Raw genomic sequence first — 22,881 nt, 5'->3', positions numbered from 1 at the left:
TTTCTTTCCTCTCTTACAGGGACTTGGCCCGGTAATTGTTAATTTGTACCAGTCACCGGCTGATTATTCGAACGGTCCACCCTCCTGAATTTTAATCAGATTCGATTTGCATATTAACGAGCTCGTATGGTCGCGGAGTGTCGATGTTCCGCGGTGAAAAGTATCGCGATAGAGTACCTTAATTGCTGGTTCGATCGATTCTAGCTCCGTTTTAACTGCGTTGAAATTTTGTTTAAAATTTTTCACAAATTTTAGATATTCTGGAATCGTAATTTGCAATATTTTCCTTCGGATGTTCTTGAAATAGCGATTTTCTAATCTTCGATTTCTCCTGAAATCGCTAGTTTTCATTTTCATCTATCGTAGATGTTCTGGAACCGTAATTTGCAATACTTTTTTTGGACGTTCTTGAAATAGCGATTTTCTAATCTTCGATTTCTCCTGAAATCGCTAGTTTTCATTTTCATCTATCGTAGATGTTCTGGAACCGTAATTTGCAATACTTTTTTTAGACGTTCTTGAAATTTCTAATTTCTCCTAAAATTGCAATTTTGTTATAGCTGAGCTCTTCTAAAATCTTACAATAATTTCTCAATTTTCTATTTTCCACAGAAACTACATCTTCCAATATCTGTGCCCTTCCAATCTTCCCCTAACTTTCAAGTACCAGAACTCCCCTAATTGTTTATCCTCACACCTTAATTTCCTAATTTTCACCGAAATCCCAATTCCCTACTATCTACAAACTCCCCTTTTAATTTTCCCAATTTCCTCAACCTGGACATTTTCGTAGCTATTTAGTTGACACTAGAAATCATTGGTCAAAGGCACTGATAACAAACACGAAAGATTTTTACGCTAACTTCTTCTTTTTTCTTGCCACGCTCGTTAAGACGAATGTGAAATTCACATGAAAAAGACGTGTTCTCGACGTGTGATTTTCAGAGTAACGGGCGGCGAACTGTTCGAGGATATCGTTGCACGAGAATTCTACAGCGAAGCGGACGCGTCGCACTGTATCCAACAAATTCTGGAAAGCGTACACCACTGCCATCACAATGGAGTTGTGCACAGGGACCTGAAAGTACGTAGAGAAACGAATTTCGCGGACGAACTAGCGCCATGCTTGAGAGGGTCCAGTACACCGGGAACGAAAAGGTTCAGTGTGTTTAACCGAACATTTTCAGACGAACCGTGTAGGGCACGATTATCGACGCAATTTCCCCCGGGGGGATTTCTTCGTAGAAAGAAAACTGAGAAAAAAAGAGAGAAAGAAAGAAAAAGGTAAAATGTGGATAGACAGGCGTTCACTTTTTTTTTTTTTTCAAATTCTTATCTTTCTCAAGGGGGAATATTTTCGATCAATTTTGGATATTCTAGAATCGTACGATTTGGAAGTCTAATGTTTAGATGGAAGAATATTTTCGATAGATTTTAGATACTTTCGAATTGACAGATTTCAAATTCTAGTCTCTCGAGAAGAACGTATTTTCGATATTCCAGAATCTTGAGATTTTAAATTCGACCTTTCGACAAGAGAACTTCGCAATCTTGCTGTTGCCGTATCACAAATCCATGACAAAATAGACCACAAATTTCACGTGTTAGATCGTTAAATTGTCGCTCGAACGAGGAAACGAGGTATTAGAAAGCGCGCGCGTTTGTCGGCGAAATTTCGTAGCGTGCTCGAAACCGTGAATAAGGGGAGGGGGTACGAGAAAAAGTAAGAGAAAGAGATTAATTCGGCTGGGAAGGGGAAATAAAGCACAGAGAGAAAAAGAGAGAGAGAGAGAGTAATAAAAAAGGAAAAAAAGGGGGTAGAACGTGAAAAGAAACGCGAGAGCACGCGGCGGTACGAAAAGTGGCGTTTCGTGGCAACCGAGAGAGAGGGAACACGATTGAAAAAAGAGGGGAAAAAAGAAAAAATAGGAAGAAAGAAAATTTTAAATGACGAAGCAGGGAAAAAAGGGGGAGGGGAAAAGCAGCGCAGCGTAGAAGGTAGACCTGCAAATGTGTGTCAAGCATGCACGTATATATCTCCTGTTGGTGGATCAACCTACAGCATGGCCGCGTAAAAATGCAGGACAACGGCAACGGTTTGTGCGAAGAGTGAGCCGGAATGTCGACGAGTCTGCTTCCTGTTGCAGCCCGAAAATTTACTCCTCGCAAGTAAGGCGAAGGGCGCGGTTGTGAAATTAGCGGACTTCGGATTGGCGATCGAGGTACAGGGAGAAATCCAAGCATGGTTTGGTGAGTGCACCCTCTTTCTCATTCTTTTTTTCCACTGTACTTTTGCCGGTTTTATTTGTTGCAAACTTTTTCTGTTCGTTAACTATCTTAACTATGTCATTTGTTGCCAATTTTTTCTATTTCTCTACTGATTCGTTTGTTGCAAATTTTTCTATTTGTTAAACTATTTTAATTATTTCATTTGTCGCCAACTTTTTCTATTTATTTCCAGTTTTTCTGTTTTTTTTTTTATTTATCGTCAGTTGCTCTATTTCTGAACTGCTTTATTTGTCGCCAATTTTTCTACTTTCTCAACTATTTTATTTATTAGTCAAGAAAGATCGTCTGTTTTTCTTGTTTTTCAAGTAGTTAAGTAGTTTCTTTTGTGCTGTAAGAAAAATTGACACTCGAAAGCAACCCCTTTTTCAAAGGACTTCCAGATGTAATTTACAATAAGATTCTAGGTATTTAAATGTCAGTCCTTCTCTTACGATTCGAGGCAATTTCGTTCCCCATCTATCAATGCATCGCGCTCAGTAGGAACACAATATATTTCAATTTCTAATTCGACGTATTTCCGTACAGGTTGTCTGCTATTGCAGGCAGATTTTAATTCACCAGACACGTCCATTTATGCGTATTTTGGCACGAGAAATGAATTGATTAATTCTATTCTCCGAGAGTATTCGAATGGTTAAAGAAAATTTCTCCCTCCTGTGACAAATTAACCTTTTCAATATTAAAATCTCTCTTACCCAACTCAATATTAAAACAACGAACAAAATATACACTCAGGCGCACACAATCACCAAAAACAAAAATCATAAAAAACACACTGATTAATTCTTCAAAAAAAGGGAAAAAAAAATGAAACGATATACGAAATATTTGGTGGTAAAATTAAATCGTAACAGTATTCATTAATTCGAGGCATTCTCTACGGCGGAAAAAAAGGTGAAATAAAGGCAACTGAAATCGCAGATAGGCAGAAATGAAACATAAATTTGCATACGCGCGTTTGGAAAAAAAGGAAGGAAGAGAACGGAGAGACAAGCTCGTTCATAGGTCGACGAATCGACGGGGGCCGGGTTTATTTAAACTCGTTTGCATTTCCGCGGTGGTGGAAAGAGCGGAGGGAGTTCCAGAAATAAAATTTCGGTCCTTCGCCCCTATCTCTCTTCCTCTCGACAATTTTTAGGTATTCGCCATTTAAATTCGACATTTTCACCCTCCTCCTCTCTTCCCCTTTTTTACTTCGTTTAACGCGCGATTTATACCAACTCATCGTTAATCTACGCTACGAGAGTGATTAACCCTTTGAGCTACAAATTTTTTTTTCAATAACTCCCTGTTATTTTAAGAGTCTCACTTGAAAGGCGGTTCAAAAGACCGCCTTTTTTTTTTTTTTTTTACTAATTATATTGAAAACAGCATTAAGGACCATATGTTTGGAACCACTTAGCATTGCAATTTACACAAAAATTTCGAGAAAAATGTCGAGCGACTTTGAGAATTTTTTATCGTTCGAATCAACTGATAAACGCAGAATTGAGATAAACTTGAAATCTATGAAAAATTAGCAGCAGATTTAATATCGACGAAAAGTGGGAGGTGATTCGAAACTTCTGGCCGGTAGTGTATTTAACCCTTGTGTACGCAACCAGGTACCCGAGTACCCATTTCTATATTTTCCTTTAGCAATTTTGTACGTGCTCGTGAAATTATGGTAAAATTGCTCGAGATCCCCGCTTTTTGGAAATTTTTACGTCGATATACATACGTTTCGAAAATAAAACTTTATGCAAACAATTTTCAATATTAAAACGGGGAGCAACCGTGAACATTTTGGTTGCCCACACAAGGGTTAAACCGGCAATTGAAAATTGACGTCGAGTCACTGTTAAGGCGTGTCCTGTAGCCGGATTTATGGCAGCGAGTCAAGTGGTCGCCGTCGCAGGCAAATATCGCTCTTCTCAAAAACACCACAAGTGTTTATTGCGTTGCCTGCGACACTTAGTCTCTAGGACCAGACCCTGCCATAAATCCTAGAGTCTCCTAAGGGAAAATTAGAAAAGTGGCCCAGGACTTTTGCCAATGTCGATGGACCACTTGACTTTAACAAAGCCTAGAAAAGCGGAGATTCCACAGGATTCCCACGCATCCGTCCACCGAACACTTTCTCCGGTCGTTGTCTATCCCACCCTAAGATAACGCGCTAAGGGCGAAATTGAGGGAGGTTGTGATACACCGGAGTAAACTGATTGGTGATTTAGAAAAGGAAAAATCACGAATCAAGGTGTTTTTAGGAAAATAGGAGTCTTCGTCGAGGGAAACCGCAGAGACTCCAGCAGAAACACTGGTGTTTCAATCAAGAAACTGGTCCTTCGAAGCCTTAGATCATTAGTCGGCACACACGTGCAAAAATCGGCAACGCTTGAACGATCGAAAGATCAACCGCAAGCCCTAACAGTCACACTCGACAAAGGAGTAGTCCGAAGGGTTAATAGAAACTACAAAGCAAAGGGTTGAATTTAAAAAATAGTACTATTCTTCGGCCATTTTCCTCCACGAAAATTTCTGTCACAATCGAATGAACCCGTCACAACGTGTATTATCCATTCATCTCAGAATAGAGTGAGAGAGAGAGGAGTGGAGTAGAAATTTCGTCCTCGATGAGAGAGAGAGTTTGAAACTCCTGTTTTTTTTCCTCCCCAAAAAATTCGCGCACAGTGGTAGTATCCCGGAAAAGTTTTCGCTTATAGTGTGTAGTGTACGGTACGTATGTACGTACATATAGGTGGGCCGCAACGGTTGCAGAGACACAGAGAAATGCGTTTATACACGTCGTGTCACGGCCTCGTTCGACCGGCTGTTCCTCGACGTTTTGTTTTTACGCGGAGGAAACTCCGCGGCGGAAGTTCGCCGGTGCTCTATTGGAAAAGTTTCCGCGTTTTCGCAGGCAAAATAGATTCTCCCTCTTCGGAGATTTTCCGTATTGTGTGTTTGCGGTCAAAGAACTACTCTCTCTCTGTGAAAGCAACCTCTGTGAGGTTGAGTTGGAACCGACGGTGGCTCGTCCTACGAGATTCCTCCATATTGTTCCGGAGATTGAATGTTGTTTTTCCCTGCTCCCAGCCTAACAATTCGAGCGGATTGAAGCGTGTGTGGGTGGATGGGTTGTGGTAAAATTTGTTCGCTGGGTACGCGATGTTTGGAGGAATTTCGTACGGCTGTGAAGCGAACCTTTCTTCTTCTAGCTTCAGATTGGCCACGTTTAAATGTGTTCCTGCAGAAATTGCTGGTATTGAAGAGATTTTTCGGATTTTTCACGTGTAATGCTTGAATATTTTATTCTACTAACGATCCGATATGGAAATACTTGAACACTTGGTTGCCCAAAGGCTTCTAAGTATCGTTGCTTGAATATTCGGTTCCATGAGAAATTTGACGTAGAAATTCTTCGAAATATCGACCCAAAAATACTTGAACATTTCATTGCACAGAAACTTCCAGTATCTCGAGTAGCGACAGTAAGAGAGATATTACCGTACTCGAAATCTTATCCAACAAATTGCACGTACAATTACTTCACTACTCTCCATCCTTCAACGAAACCACGACTAAATTCACGTAAAGTATCATTCACACCGAGCAAAGATAGAGCAATGCCTGCAAGTACCTGTATACTCTTCTGCAGAAAAATGGTGGAAAGAGGCAGGAATGATTTCGCGGCCTAGAATCACTGGAACAACGTTCGCCACTTTCCATACTCGGTTCCAGTCTATCGGACAGCCGGTTTGAAACGCGCTGACGTTCGTTTCCGTTCTCGAAAAGCCGATAGCTCGAAATTCCGTTCCTCGTCGTCACTGTGACAACGTCGAGGCTGCACTCTCCTCCTGTTCCTCTTGGAACCGGCGCGAAATTCAAACTATCCTCGGCGAGATACGTTCGAAACTTAGATCGCTGAGTAGTTCCAAGACGTCGTGTGCTCTCTTCGCGTAATGCTCGATCTCTGCTCGAGTTGGAATGTAGATGGGGACGAAATTAGCTTCGATTTTCTCCGAACCTCCTGAAATTATCAACGATTTCCATGTCTGTGCGAAAATGTACTCTCTCCTTGCCATGAATTTTTTCCCCCCTTTCGACTTGTCCGTTTGTTTCTGGAACATTTGACATTCTAGCGAACTCGCGGAAATATTGCGCGGATTGCAAAGTGAAATTTCTTAGACGACATTTGAATACGAAAAAATTTGCCGCCCGATTTCTGAAGTTAGAGATTTGGAGGGTTCGAAGTCTCGTTGAATTGAAATTACCGTGCTCGAATTTAGAAATTTTCATTCTATCAATCTTAAATGTAAATGTACAAAAGTATCGCAGATCCAAAATGGCAAATTTTCCATTTCGACGTTTGAAATTTCTATGCCCGAATTTCGAAATTTTAATTTTCTCAATTTTAAGCATTCAACTCGACCGCCTATAAATATTAACACACAAAGATATCAAAGATCCAAATTCGCAAATTTTCAATTTCAACGTTCACGAAAAACACTGGAAAACACTTTCAACATACAAACATATCAAAGACCCAAATTCGCAAATTTTCAATTTCTACGTTCTCCAAATCCACTCGAAGGCACTTTCAAAATTCCGCAAAGTGTGAAATAAAAAAGGGGAGAAAACGTCTCGAAAGTAAGAATTAAAAAGAAAAGAGCGCAGAGATTGTCAAATTTTCTTCCCACCGCACTTTAACGCTAACGTCGACGAAAACCTCTCGAACCGAGCCTGAAATTTGGAATGATCCGTGAAAAGGTTTCGCCGGGACGCCCGGTTACCTCAGTCCGGAAGTCCTCAAGAAAGAACCATACGGCAAGCCAGTCGACATCTGGGCGTGCGGTGTCATTCTTTACATCCTCCTGGTCGGTTATCCGCCATTCTGGGACGAGGATCAGCATCGACTGTACGCGCTGATCAAGGCGGGATCGTACGACGTAAGGACCAAGCTGCTTATACTACTTCCTCGACTCGATTTCCTTCGCAGCTTCTATTCGTTCGTACGGTTCGATCGATCCAATTCTTTATTCCGGTGAAATTTTTACGAGATAATACGCCCTTTTCGGTGGAAGATCTTCCTTCGGTGAAAGTCGATCGATCGTTCGTACTTGCTGCAGGAAACTCTTGATTGCTTTTTGAATTTTTTATCCCCGCGGTAAATTGTTCCGTGGATTATTGAAGTTAAGTCTAAGTCTGTTTCGTTAAGTCGAGGGAATTTGCTTTTGCTTGAAATTTCGTTTCGTACATTTTAATTGGAATTCTTCTTTTGATATATCGATAGCGACGGTGAATGTTGAACTATATTAGATTAAATTGCAGTAGAAAATGGAAAAAGAGGAGGAATAAAATTACAATTTTTCGCCGACACTTGGTAAATTTTTTCTCCGCTATTTGTTTGCATAGTACCCAAGCCCAGAATGGGACACCGTCACACCGGAAGCCAAGAACCTAATCAATCAGATGCTGACGGTGAATCCGAGCAAAAGGATCACCGCCAGCGAGGCCCTAAAGCACCCATGGATCTGTGTAAGTAAAAATCAATTCAACATTTCCATCCATCACTCAAAACTAAAAAAAAAAAAGAATATTGCAAACCACGAAAGAGTTTCTTTTTATATACGAAATGAAAGCTGACATAATCTCTAATTTTCTCTAATTTTCAAATCTCTCCATTCGTCTTGAAATTATCCCAAAGAAACCCGACTGACCATCCTTTGCACAATTCAAAAATGACAAAATTCCACTTTTCGTGTCTAAGTTTCTTCCACAAATCTTCTTCTCTTCGTTACGAAAACTGCAAAATTATCAATCGTTCCTGTTTCTTCTATGTTACAGCAACGTGAGCGTGTCGCTTCGGTGGTCCACAGACAAGAGACTGTGGACTGTTTGAAGAAGTTCAACGCAAGGCGCAAATTAAAGGTGAGTCCTCGTGAATATTCTCTATCACAATTCCGTCTATTTCAATTAAACGATACACGATACACAAGCACCGGTCCTACGGGAGGACGAGTAATTAGAGGCTGCGGATAGTCCGGGGGCTCGTCGGCGAGTTTCTCGATTAACAACAGAAATTCACCGGTAAAACGTGTTGTACCGGAACTACGGCTAACTAGTTGCACGCAAGTTTCGATTCGTGACGTCGAGTGTTAAGGTGCGCCGGCCCGTTAAATGATCTATAGTCGCGCAGCCTCTGTCAGGATAAGCCGGTGTTTAGCGTTTAATCATCGTCCTCTCTCCCCCCTTTTCGCAAACCTCCGGCCAACCGGGGAGCTCTGTTGGTGAACTGGTCAGAGGGAACTCGAAATTGAGTTCACTTTGTGGCCGTTTTGGCCCCGCGCGAGGCTCTGTCCGGTCCCTTTTTCGCCGGCGAAAATTCCCTCGAGCTTTCGTCCCCTTTTCCCAGAAAAAGGAGAGATCGATCGTCGAAGAAAGGGGGAAAGATGGTAGCTGTAGAGAATTTTGGAAATTCTTCAACGTCGAATTTACGAGGAATTTGAGTTTGCAAGATTTGGATCGATGGAGTTGGAAGGCTTGTTTTCTGGATTAAGATTGAACGTTGCTTTGTAAGATTACGACGGAATAGTTAGTTGAATTAACGCGTGTTTTATTCTTACTCGAGCTTAAGCTTTAATCTTCGCTTTGATGTTGAATAAGAGAAGACCATCATCTTCCGTGCCGTAGGAATTAGGTTTAGGTTTTAATTCAATTTCATGGGATTAGGATTAGGTTTGAAGTTGGTGAATAATACAGGTCTGACGATTTGGTCGGACATGGGAAAATAAGTCGTGGATAAATAAATAACGAAGTGATTGAAAAAGGAAAATGTATTTTCAGATCCTGGCAACTCTAAAATTTTAATTAAAAATATTTTGTAATACAATTAACTTATTCTTCGCACTTTGCTAATTAAATACATCCGAAAAGTACAATAATCAGCCATGATCCTCGTTCCAAATTTATTTCAAATATCCTCCATTTATTGACAATTCTAGAACTTAAACTGACTCCTTTGTATATATTTTGAACATTCAAATTAAAAATGTTCTAAAATACAGTTAACTTACTGTCCACGCTTAACCAGCTAAATACATCCGAAAAATACAATAATCAACCATACTCTTTGCTCCAAACTTATTTCTAAAAATCCTCCAATTTTCATTCTCACACACTCACAAAACTGTTACTTTCCAATTACACAGTCCTCTCTCCCTACCCTGAAACCGACCCAAACTCACAACACTTCGCTACCAAGATAAAAAAAAAAGGAAACAAAGGAAGTAAACATTACGAATTCGAAGATCGTGAAAGACACTCTGCCCCTTCCCCTCTCACAGCTCGTCATTTTCGCCCTAAGCGTCTTCACGCTGTTAGAACGTGTGGCCAATGTACAGGGAGGTGGGAAAGTGGACGTAGGCCTTGTTTGATTGGGAATTCGTGGATTTCTGACTCCCCTACCTAAACCTCTCTTCACGAAGCCTGTCACGATTCCATCTGTTGCCAGCACAGTGTCGCTCGAATTGTCGGTGGAATCGCGTGTCACCGTCCACTGATCCGTTTCTATGAACGCGATCAGCGAAACTGTAGAAGTGACCGTGTCGAGCAGTACGTGAAACATAGTTGCCTCGCTAAAGCAATCGGTTTTGTTACGAGATTCTCTCCGTTCCGGCTGTGCGTCGAATAGAAATTGCCTCTGGTGAAATTTCTTGACCTCCATCGTCTCTCTGTCCATTTCTTAGAAAGAGTATCGAAAGTGTTAAAAGGGAACACGCGCGCACACGCTGGTTGAATTGATTAAACGGTGACAAGTGGACGGAGAGAGATTGTGTAACTGATAATAATTGGTGTGTAATTGGTTCGACGGTTTGTTTCATTGGACTGGATTAAGAGAAACGTTTAGCTTGTCTGCGATTCTTTGCCCCCTTCGATCTTTCAGCATACTTCTGTTCTCGTGTTTCAGTGTCCTTTTTCGTTGAACATGTTTGTTTTTTAAGATAGATGATCAAAGTTTTTGGAATAAAATTATGGAAGTTGGCTAAATGAAAGGAGGATGTTAAAGAAAGGCCAATTTTGGCATACGGCCGGAACGAAATATTTTTTACAGCATGATTCTACGGATCCTAAGGAACGAAAAATGTAATTGGCATTTTTCTTGGACATGTTGGGAAAGTTTTGAGAAATGCGGTTCAAGGTAAGAGTATGACCATACTTATAATTTAATATTCCGTCTCGTTTTCTTCGGACGATGGTCTGTTCGTAAATTAACCACTTAGAAACTCATATAGAGTATTATTTACAAAGATTGTTGTACATTAGTGTTTAATAAAAGCCAAAAATAATTAACCAAAACTAATAAAAACCGTAAATATAATAAAACAATCGTCACGACAGGGATACAATAAAAAAGTAAGACTCTAACAGAATTTTCATTTCTTAACTAACTTAGAAGCAAAGCAACTGTTTATTCGAGTCGTAACTCTCAGAGAGTTGAGCGATGCTCTCAGACAGTCACTCTCAGACGCAGTGTCCACTCGCGAGAGATACTCTCGAGAGCAACTCGCGATAGTTTTACTCTGAAAAGGACAGTGTGGCGATTTGAATTTAAAAGTGGCGCGTCTTTTTACCGTGATCGGCGTGCGTCCGCCGAGCGGCGTTGGGAGCGGCGATCGCGCATGCGTCGAGCGAAAGAAAGTATGGCGTACTGTGTTGTATTAAGACCACGTGCCTGACGTTTGTTCTCGGTTTTGCCAATGAAAGTAATATAAAAACTCTTTTCTGTGCGCGAACAGGCAGCTAGCTTCTGTTTAGCTCGATGTACGTACCGCGACCCAGGCTCGCAAGAAATATCACGAGTTCGAAGAAGTTAAGGCCTCGAATTTTTCCCAGAACAGTTGCGAGCGTATAGCGTACAGAAATCGGGCAGAACGACTCGTCCTCAGTCGGTGTTTACGAGGCAGTCGAACGAGTGCCTCGACGAACGTCGCTTATACTGCGCGATTATAGTCTTGTAGGGAATGAAGCGTGTCTCTGCGAGCTACACAGCTACAGTTTCACGGTATGTGCATGCGTGAATAATATGTATGTGTACATACGTACGCAATCGAATGATTGAGTTAACTGAATATAGAGGAGAGCCTACGTATAGCTAATTAGATCAATTACTGCAACAATTTCGTTTTATCGTATCCTAAGTTTATTTTTCTTACAATAAGATGTGTTATACCTATGAAACAACAAGAAATTAGTTTTTTTTACTGTTGTCTCCCCGAGACATATACATATTCTATCCTTTTCTGGAAAAACACTGTCTCTTAGTAAACAACTAAGTCTTTACACACGACCTACTTCGTTTGTTATTATTCTAACGACAATATACGACAATTGACACGCAGTGCAGATGATCAGACTTCAATTCTCCGTAAAACTACGCGGACAGTCGACGTCTCTAAACCTACGCGTAGTTCGACAGAACACATACATATATGTTTAGACTGATATGTAAGATGATACTTTTTCCTCTGGCTTTCATAGTGGATACACAGTTAAGGAATGCAAATTCTGTTAGAGTCTTACGTTTTTATTGTATCCCTGTCGTGACGATTACTTTATTATATTTACGATAGTTTATTATAATTTTTATCACTTCGAGAATAAATAACTATTGGTTTCTGATTGCTTAGAATATAAGCATCGTGTCATCAAAGAGTTCCTTGTTTCGATTAATTTGTCATTTCTTGTTTTTATTAAACACTAATGTACAACAATCTTTGTAAATAATACTCAACCTGAGTTTCTAAGTGGTTAATTTACGAACAGACCATCGTCCAAAGAAAACGAGACGGAATATTAAATTATAAGTATGGTCATACTCAACATGTCCAAGAAAAATGCCAATTACATTTTTCGTTCCTTAGGATGCTTTTTTTATCATCCTCCTTTGTGTAGAATTAATTTGCAAATTGTTAAATTTTGAATATTCATGCGACGAGTATCGTAGATTTCTCTAATTAAGAATTTAAAATTTCATTGGTATAGTATAAAATTTCGAAATACAGAAAATAAGTAAAAATTGAAATTATAGCTGAATTGTTGTATATTTATTAAATATAACATCGAAATTATTAATATCACAGCCGCGATAATTACGAAGATAATTATTGCAGCTAAATTACCGAACGAGATTAACTTATCAGCATAACGACGTCCAATCCGGAGTAAATAAATCAACTTTGTACGTTCGTTCTTTCTGCTGCGTTCTTTCTACGTCAGATGAAATTTCTTCAACGTCGAAAAAACACACTCGCAACACCTTCGTCAGCTGCCGGCAAATTCTATTCCAAATCAGCTGGAACACGCGTCGGAATTATAATTTATAATTCAGGGGAATAACACGCGCGGCTCATTAAGCGCTTGTCCCCTCGATGAAATTTCCGCACGGGTCTCACAGCCGCCATTACGGTGAAATTTTCGTATCGCTGCAAACGTGCCTGAAATTCGTTGGAAAAGTGAATGAAACTAGCGACATGATGCGATAGCTCGGTCTAATTTATAGATAGGATCGAAATTACACCTGTGTGCAATAATACCCAGGCTTTCTATGGAGAACCTTCGAATCGATTTTCTGCCAGTTCCTACTCGCTGCTAATATTAATACCAATTTATCTTCTCTTGATAAATTCTGAAATATTCATCTTGCGAGTGAAAAATTTCCGATTTTTAGGTTATCGAATGTAAGAGTATAAAGAATTACACTTGAAATGACGTTGGTTCGCTCGTCGATGGCTAGGTACGACAATGTGTGGGCCGCTGCCCTTTTTCCCGTTTCTAAACGCTTCTTCGGCCGTTAGGGCCCTGCAAGCCGTGGGGTGGGGGTACAGCCAGCGCCGCTCCTTGTCTAGGGCCCCCGTGCGGCTCGGGTCCAGCGGTCGTTGCCTAGGCGCGTCGCACAACGCCTTACACGAAGAATTGTCAAATTTTCGTTATTGGAAATGGGTTAATGAGAAAGAAATAGTCTTTTAATCTTGTGATATCTTTTGAATGTTCTACAGGACTGTTACTGGGCACCCAAAAGGAAAGTTGGGGTCCCCTTATACCTAGGAACTGTTTACTTTACGGTATCGCATTGTGCAGTGCGTGACATCAGACGGACACCACACATCTGGTGGAAGTCTTAGTGCCTTTGTTTAAAATAACGCGGAGGCATTTTTGTCCTCACTTGATTATTTCCATAGGGTGTTGTTAGAAATTATCCAGCATTCGTTAATCTTCGATTAGAAGATTCCCAATTTCCTGTTATTGCTTGGTACATTCTTAGATTATTGCAAACGAAGTGTATTCAGCGCAGTCAAGTTTGGAAAAGTAAGTAATTTATTTTCGTTTTTTATCAGAGAGAAAAATTACAGAGAACGGTGAGAATTATTGGAAGAAAGAAGGATCGCTTGTTTCCACACGCGGTAACATTTCAGACGTGGAAATTACACCCCCGAAAGATCTCAATTTTCCCCCTTTAATTCCCCCATCGATAGCGCTCGTTACCGTAGCAGCTCGTGGCCAATAATGGACACTCAGAAATGGCCAGTAATTACAGGAACGATCGTAAGTCTCGTAACTGGCAGTGATTAAGTAACCTATCGGTAATCCAAACGCGATAGTATATTCGCGTAAGTAGCCCTCATCCACCCTCGATGAATTCCCTTTTTCGTTCGGTTTCTCGATTGCTATCTGAACTCGGGCCGGTGTTCGAGGAAGGGGCGAGAACTTCAATCACGCGATCGTTCCATTAAAACCGAATGTAATTAGCACACGAACTTAATGTCCCTGGATACACTTAGGTTGTAGTGGTTACGCGTTCGTGCGTTACTCTTTCGAAGATTCGTGGCAGTTTTAGGCGACGTTAGTTTCGTTCGACGAGATGCGAGTGGGATTGTACGGTGCTGGTGATTAGTAGACTGAGGATTTTTTTGAGAACATAGCAAAGAAAGTAGAACTTTGGTAAAAAAAATTATTCCTCCTAGCTAGTATTTTAACAAGCACTGTAATTTAGGTATTTTGTATATTCTTTCATGTTACGCGCATTGTGTGCAATTTTGTACCTGTAAATTTTCTACGAATGCATGAAAATCCGCAGTCTCTCGATTAGGATATTGGTTATCGAGGTGTGTTTCGTGGCGAGAATCAGAGGTACCAATTAGGCGGAAGACTTGGGAGAGACGTTTGGCAAGAAATTCGATTGTGTCGTGTTTGGCTTCGATTTTGAATCTTTGTGTGTAGCAGATGGGAAAATTGTTTTTTTTGTGAGGTGGATTAGGTTGACAGTGTTGTGTTTAAATTTGTTTCTAGTTAAATTGTAATTTCTAGAGGAGAGTAATTCGAAAGTTGAAAAGTAAGGTTCAATTTTGAATGAAAGTTGTTTTTGATAGAGTATCGCGAATGATGTGGTGAAAAATTGACAGAGTGTTAACAGTAACCTGGTAAATTTTCTTATTCGACTCGAGGGTGTGACAAATTGAAAGGTTCGAGAGCAATACAAACTAGTTGAGTAATCCTCTCGATTGCAAGTACTCGAGAAACAACGGTGGAGTATCAGTTATCAGAAAACAAGTGAAAACAATAAACTGTATCAAAATTCATAATCGAAACAAGGGGAGGAGCAAAGTTCTGCCACCATGAGAGCGTTGAAGAGCAAATTCGTGCTGTGCAGGCAACAGGAGGCGACCATTCCCGAGGTATTTGTCCTTCCAATCGCCATTAATCGGCCACTCCGTCGATTTTCAATTTACTCGAAGAGAACGCGACTGTTTTTCAACGAAAAAAAAAAAAGAAACACCGGAAAAAGCAACAACTTCATCGCGACGACGAAGTTTCGAGCTCGACCACGGGTTATTAAACGAGGCTCTTTTTTTTTCTTTCTTTCTCTTTTTTTTCGTAGTTTGTTCAATCGAAACTCAAACACAGTAATTCCATTCTGGACCAGATGCTTTGTTCTCATCCCCTATCCCTCCCTCTTCGTCGTTCTACCGAGTTCAAAAGAAACGTTCGAACGCGCTCCAGGTAACCCTGTAACCTTCGATCAGACGTTACTCTTTTTTTTTTTTTCGTTTCTTTCTCTCTGTCTCTCTCTACTTTTTCCGTTTTTTTCTTCTTTTGACGACGATGAAAAAGGTGCTTTGATGTTTTTCCACGGTAATTACGAGTCGTCGAGATCGATTTTAATTTGTACGGACGAGACGAGTGAGCGATGAAGCTGTTACCGGCATTATTGCGGCGCAATGTTATGGTATGATTAAAGAGCGAAGTGGTTGGTTTTCAGTTGTACCGATTTAAATATTGTTTTTTGGAAAATTTTTGTGTTGGAATTTTGGGAATTGTTTAAATGGGAACTTGGGGAAATTAATATTTGCAAAAACTGGAGACTTGGGTAAGTTAATATTTGTGAAAATGGGAACTTGCGGAATTAGAGACTTGGGAAAATTAATATTCGCTAAAAGGGAAACTTGGGAAAATTAATATTCGCAAAAATGGAAACTTGGGATAATTAACATTCGCAAAAATGGGAACTTGCGAAATTAGAGACTTGGGAAAATTAATATTCACGGAAATGGAAACTTGGGAAAATTAACATTCGCAAAAATGGGCACTTGCGAAATTAGAGACTTGGAAAAATTAATATTCGCAAAATTGGAAACTTGGTAAAATTAACATTCGCAAAAATGGAAACTTGGTAAAATTAACATTCGCAAAAATGGGCACTTGCGAAATTTGAATTGGAAAAATTAATATTCGCAAAATTGGAAATTTGGTAAAATTAACATTCGCAAAAATGGAAACTTGGGGTAATTAACATTCGCAAAAGTGGGTACTTGCGAAATTAGAGACTTGGGAAAATTAACATTCGCAAAAATGGAAACTTGGTAAAATTAACATTCGCAAAAATGGCCACTTGCGAAATTAGAGACTTGGGAAAATTATATTCGCAAAATTGGAAACTTGGTAAAATTAACATTCGCAAAAATGGAAGCTTGGGATAATTAACATTCGCAAAAATGACCACTTGCGAAATTAGAGACTTGGGAAAATTATATTCGCAAAATGGAAACTTGGAAAAATTAACATTCGCAAAAATGGAAACTTGGTAAAATTAACATTCGCAAAGACGGTAACTCGCAAAATCAGACACTCCCAAAATTAATATTCCCAAACCGTGTAATTTCCAAAGATTACACCTCGCAACACCGAAAATCCACAAAAATTACTCTCCCCCCCAAAAAATGAATATTCACTCTAATCACGATTCGCGAAAAGCCAACACACGCGAGCAGAAAAATCACGAAACGCATCAACATGAAAATTCCCTATTCATACAATACCGCGTCACAAAGGCTCCCACCAAGTTAATCCGTGAAATTGTTCCAATCAAACGAAGGAATTGATTCTCTCGTCGAACGAAACAATACAGATACACACGTCGCGCATGCACAATCAACATTCGCGAACTGCTTTACTCGCACCGAGAAACCTAACTGAAGCGCGGCGTAGTACGCGGATATCGCATGAATATTTAATGGGAAAAAGATGGAAAGAGAGCAGCAACACACCGGCTCCGTTTCCCTGTTACGGTCGCAAACCGGTCGGGTCGACCACGCATTTAATTTTCGCAACTTAAATACACGATGCGTGTTACAAGCACACCGTTGTGTGCATGTGTACGTGTGCGTATGTCATTCGCAACTCTACGAAAATAGAAACACACAACAGCCCCACTCTAATCGAAATCGATTGTTCTGCTGGCAAATATTTGTCGTAAATATTTTCTGGATGCTCGAACGATACGTCAAACGTTGTATCGGCGCCTCTCTTATTAGCTTTGTTTGCCTACGTTCGCTCGTATTTGTCGTAATCCTCTCTCTCCCTCTTTTCCTCCGGTTCCCGTTTCTCACCCTGCTCGCTTCCGGTTTTCGAGAAATTCACCCTCGAACCACGCCGTGTGTGCCTTTGTCATGTTGTTATTTAATCGTTTAGTTAGGTAATTGAAATGTATCTTTCGACGGGGAGGGAAAGTGTGTGGGATATTCGAGGATCTGGATAGAACAACGGAGTATGTACTTGTGATCCTTTGGTTCAGTAATAGGAATTGTCAGATTTTTTAACAGTTTTCTTCTTTCGTGAATGAATTCTGGTTTTCTTTTTTGAAATTTTTTTTCATGGTGATTTGGGAGAAGTGGGGTATATTCGTCGCATTTAGTTGTAGAAGGGTTAATAGTGGTAGTATCTTTGGTAAGAAATTAAAAAATCATTATTTGTACAAATAAATACTGAAAATAGGTAAACGCAAGTGTTCTCGCTTTTCGTGAAAATTGCACATTTTAGTGCTCGTTAAAAACCCTGGAATTTCGTTGAAAACATTCTCGAGCAGAGTATTCCATTATCGTATCTTATGAATAGAAATGAGAAACCAGCGCTCTTTGGAGAAATCTGCTTTATTTCTTGAGGATGACAATACCGAATAGGTATCCACGTATTGTGCAATTCGTTAATATAAATTTCATCCCGAACCTGTTCTCAAGCTCTTCCAATTATCGAAACGTATCCACGGTGCTACATATATACGTGATGGAACGCGACGAGAGATAGAGAGAGAGGGCATGCATTAAAAAAGAAAGAAAAAAAAGAAAGGAAACGCTGTGCCATTTCCCATCTGCGAGAGGTCGATGAATAAAACATATCGTTTCTTTCAGCTTTTAAAGCCGCACGAAGGACACCGGTATATACCTGCCGTGTGCAATAACGTCTGCGACGAAGTAACGCCGCTCTCGACGACAAAAAGAAAGATAGATAGATAGATAGAGAGAGACAGAGACAGAGAGAGAGAGAGAGAGAGAGAGAGAGAGACAAAGAAAGATATAGAGAGAAAGAAGGAAAGATAGAGAAGGAGAGAGAGAATGAGAGATAGAGAGAGAAGAAAGATAGAGAGAGAGAGATAATGAGAGATAGAGGGAGAAAGAAAGATAGAGAGAGAAAGAGAGAAAGAAAGATAGAGAGAGAATGAGAGAAAGAAAGATAGAGAAGGGGGGAGAGAGAGAGTTTAATTTAGATAAAAGACACTCGGGACGCGAATTAATGGCGGAACGTTAATCTATCGACCGGGTTGACGCCGGTGGACGAACGTGTCCGTGGATCGTGCCCACGGGAATACTGATAACGAGTAGAAATTTCTCGAGCGTAAGAAATTATCGTCGGAGAACCGACGATCAAGTGTGTGTCTCGGGTCTAAAGTTCACCGTGTAATAAACGTGTGCAATACCGACGACCGGAAGTTTCAGTTGAGCCCGTACAAAGAAGCTGCACTTAACCGACGTACGACATCTATGTATAGGTGTAGGTATGTGCAGGTGTGTGTGTGTGTGTACGTGGAAGAATTGGCATGGCCGAGGTACAGTTAAACGTTTCAATATGTTCTTCTTTGAGTGTGATTCTTTGATGGAAATATCTGTATTCGATATCGAATAAAATTCCTATTAATTCTATGGGTTTTTTTAATCGTTCGACGAAACTTGTTGCTCGTAGCCAGGTGGAATTGATGGAGATCGCGTTACGTCGTGTGTTTGCACAGTCTTTTCCATTTAGATTCTTCTGGCTTGCAGGTATCGGGCTGGTTGCAGAGGATCTTTCAGTTGTAACGAACGTTTTAATTATTTTTACTGTATATTGAATGTAAGGAAACATGACTGAAAGTGTTTATAATTTTAAAAAAGTCATCTTGAAGCTGTATTCAGGATCGTTCTAAGGTTGTCGAGATCTTTTCGATACTTCGTTTCACCCTTCGTTTCATTATGTTTACATTGTTCGCGATGTCGTCGGTAGTTGACCTCGTTTTGTTATTAAATGTAATACAGTAAATTCTCCACAAGTGTCAGTCCGCAAGGAAGCTAAACCTGACACTTGTAGAGTCAGGCACTACGTTTTCGAGCCTCGCGCCCGCCTTTGTAGTTTGCCGAACGTAGACAAGGACAGTGAATAAGGATGAAACGTGAGTCGAGGCAACCAAGCGATTTAAATACCAACTTTTTTAATTTTACGTTTTTTTATCCAGAAATTTATCTTAACATATCGATGAGATTTTTCTGATGAAAATGACATCAAACACGACATAATTTGAACAACATTTACTTATTAACACGTTCACTGTCACGCCAGATATTTTACTGTATTGAGATAAAACAGAAGCCCTGTATTACATTACATAGAGTCAGCCTACCGTTTGACTGCCAGTTGGAGAATTGGCCTGCCGTTTGACTGACACTTGTACATAGAATCGGTCCTACATTTGACTGCACTTGTAGAATCGGTCCTACATTTGACTGACACTTGTAGAATCGGCCCTACATTTTTTGTTTTACGTGGAGGTAGGCCGACGTTAAATTAATCACTGAATAAGTATTAATAAGTAAATGTTGTTCAAATTATATCGTGTTTGATATCATTTTCATCAGAAAAATCTCACCAACATGTTAAACAAAATTTCAGATGAAAAAAAGTAAATATTTTTCTATTATGAATTGTCGAGCCGTGAAATCTCGTAAAAGAAACCGAGTGGTGTAGCGTTACACGTTTGACTGACAGCGAGCGAGGATAACATAGGCGTAGGACCATCTATACTGACACTTGTAGAATCCAAACTGACTGACACTTGTAGAGAATTTACAGTATATGGTATTATAAGAAACAGATGTTAATGTACAACAAAATTTTCGATGTTCTTGAGGAGACTTTTCTTTATCATCACATAAGCTTCTCTTTTAGTCATCTCTTCTTACTTTGAAAAACAGAGGAAGTAATTTAGATGTTCGTTACAAATGCACACTCGGTATAATTAACGAGTTCCCGATTTTTCTATTACGTCAAGCTGAAGCTTGAAGAATCGCCTATTATTTCACACGCAACCATAATTACCAAGAAAAATTCGTTCAAGAAACCACGAAGATTCGTAAAACCACTGTGCGTTTCGATTCACAAACAAACAATAACACTCCGAATAAAACATTTCCAAAAGAAGAAAACAGTTGCTCTAAACGATCCCAATTTCACCCGGAACCCTCCTAATCTCGCCGAATTGGCGAAAAGAAAATCTCGGAGAAAAGACGAAAAAGAAAAGAAAAGATCACCGTAAGAGGTTGTAACGCGCGATTAACTTTCACCGTTGCTCGAACAACATCCTCTCGAGCGTAGAGAAGAAGCGTCGTTTCTTTGCTCTCGATTAACGCAAGAGAATAATCGTGGTCGCTTTATTTTTTTTGTCCGCAGGGCGCTATTCTGACGACCATGTTGGCGACGAGGAACTTTTCCAGTAAGTATGATGCACAGGGTAAGTACCTCCGGCCCTCTTCAGCGCTTCATGGACCACGACAGACAGTACTTTTATATCTCCTATTAAATTTTACGTCCAACCAACCCCACACTTCTCTGTCTATCTCTATTTCTCTTTCTTTCACTCTCACTTTATATATATATATATTACATGTATATATACACATCCATTTCTCTCTCTCTCTCTCTCTCTCTCTCTGTTTTCCACCTCGAATAATCCCTTTCTTTCTCTCTGTTTCACTCATTATTCTCTCTCTCTCTGTGAATTCTCTCTGTGTGTTTACGTTTCCTGAATTCATAACCCATAAACCAACCTCGTTCTTGCACAAACTTCTTCTCCCTATCTCTCTCTTTCTCCACCTTGTTATATATGTATATGTATATATGTACGTGTATACATATATTTATATAGAGGTTCTGTTCATCAGCCCTTTCGTTCTTTTTTCAAGAGGTGCTTCACGACGTGGCCCCGCGTTACACGCACTCCCTTTATTTCACTTATTAAGACGTTACACCCCTTGTTTCGCGCGGAGTCAACAGCCCGGATGCTCCTCCATCCGTGCCGCTACCTTTTGTTTCCTCGACAAACGCCTGTGTTTACGGCACGCTCACACAATGTACGCCCTCAAGGGAGGGCCATGGGGAGGTGTTGCTCGGTGATTTCGGTGGAACTTCAGCGTGGATGGAGGCTGCGAGGCTATTTGACTCGGAGGAAAAAGGACGGTGTACCTTCGAGGGGAATTTTGGGAAAGGAGATTCTAGGAAAGCAGTAATTCTTTTTGGAAATTTTGGAGGAGATTCGTTGAACAGTTTTGGGTAGATCGAAATTTTAGCTGTTTCTGTGCTTTCGCGTGGAAATGGGATATTGTTGGATTCTGAGGATTTTAAGGGAGAAAATTTCTTTAGTAATTTTCGGAATTTTTGTAGTAATTTTGAACGGGAGATTCGTATGCAAATGGAATATCGTTGGATTCTAAAGAACGTCAGTTCGCGACGAAAATTTGTCTCCGAATTTTGATTAGAAAATTCATGTGGAAATTGAATATTGTTAAATTCCAAGGATCGCCAGGGTTGCAAAGAAAATATCTCCGAATTTTTGAAATACAAAATGACTAAATTCCAAAAAAATTCCTCTCAAACTTTGGTTCACAAAGAAGAATAATCAAGGCCATGCCCCTTGCGTTGATCCCCGCCTCTAGAGTTAGGCGACCGGAGCAGCGAGGTGAAATTTACCCAAAAATCATCCCAGGACGATTCATCCTCATTGGCTGCGTCATTAAATTCGTCTCTCTGTTGCCTAACTACCGGCATATCTCACGATAGCGGTCTCTCTCTCACATTGGTTCGTCGAGGTTTTCTGCTCGCCAAATTTCATCCTCGCTCGCTCTGCACATTAGATGGAACCATCGTGACAATATAATATTCATTCACAAACCTCGTGTTACCTCATAGTCGATGCACTTGGCTCGCACCTCATATCCTGCAAGGACCTCTCTGCGTCACCCAGAATCAAAAATCATCTTCGAATCGTTCCCCTTACAAATTTCTCTACTCTCGCTCTATCTTTTTTCTCTCGACTCTCGATGTGAAATTTCGATCAACCTTGCGGTTCTGGGTGACGCGAATCGTCGTCGCAGTGGACTCAAGCAGTTTTCTCCTCATCAACAAGTCCAAACGGCGATCATCGAGTCATGCTTCGTCGCCTCTGAACGCGTTCCTCGAAGCGGTAGTTCGATTAACGCGGAGGATCAAAGTGATCCGTGGATCGCTTTAGTCCCGAGCGTCGAACCGTTTCCAACCTCGAGGAACGTGCAAACATTTCTATTTAGACGTGTATGCAGATCTGTCGCAACGAGGAATCATCGAGATCGTCGTCGAATCATTTCTTCGTTCCATCAAGATATATATATATATTTTTATACTTCATTTACATCGATCGTATGGGTAGAGCGATGAAAAGAATTTGCGGAATTGTTACGATTCGGCGTTGTCTTATCGTTTTCGTGCGTGGCACGTTGTCGAGTTGAGTTCGCGTGTAAAAAGAGGAGGAGACCACGGTATATCGTTTACCAGATATCCAACGTCGACCAGATCGAGCACAACTGTTTAGGTCCACTGGCGAATAGTGCCTACGAATGATTATTGTGCGTTTAGTATTGCTGACCACTCTGTAGCGCCTCTTATACTCTTGTGAAACGAAGACATCAGCGGAAATGCTGAGAACACACCAGTGACCCACTA

The 22,881-nt window shown here is 40.4% G+C and overlaps 1 protein-coding gene across 8 annotated transcripts in view; it reads left to right on the top strand.

The window, feature by feature from the left end:
• Positions 1-22,881, top strand: part of LOC108578424 (calcium/calmodulin-dependent protein kinase type II alpha chain) — a 163,393-nt gene that overhangs the window by 96,265 nt on the left and 44,247 nt on the right. For 5 of the 8 annotated variants that reach the window (XM_017941754.1, XM_017941756.1, XM_017941749.1 and 2 more), the window contains exons 5-10: positions 946-1,084; positions 2,148-2,250; positions 7,039-7,217; positions 7,684-7,806; positions 8,116-8,199; positions 20,578-20,638. In XM_017941754.1, coding sequence (XP_017797243.1) covers positions 946-1,084; positions 2,148-2,250; positions 7,039-7,217; positions 7,684-7,806; positions 8,116-8,199; positions 20,578-20,638 — 689 coding nt within the window. The remainder of the gene's footprint in view (positions 1-945; positions 1,085-2,147; positions 2,251-7,038; positions 7,218-7,683; positions 7,807-8,115; positions 8,200-20,577; positions 20,639-22,881) is intronic. The other 3 variants (XM_017941755.1, XM_017941752.1, XM_017941753.1) reach the window with 1 other exon arrangement.

This window comes from Habropoda laboriosa, unplaced genomic scaffold (assembly GCF_001263275.1).
Source record: "Habropoda laboriosa isolate 0110345459 unplaced genomic scaffold, ASM126327v1 scaffold5, whole genome shotgun sequence".
NCBI classification, from domain to species: domain Eukaryota; kingdom Metazoa; phylum Arthropoda; class Insecta; order Hymenoptera; family Apidae; genus Habropoda; species Habropoda laboriosa.
Note: the sequence above shows the minus strand (reverse complement) of the source record. Positions and strands in the feature narration are given on the sequence as shown.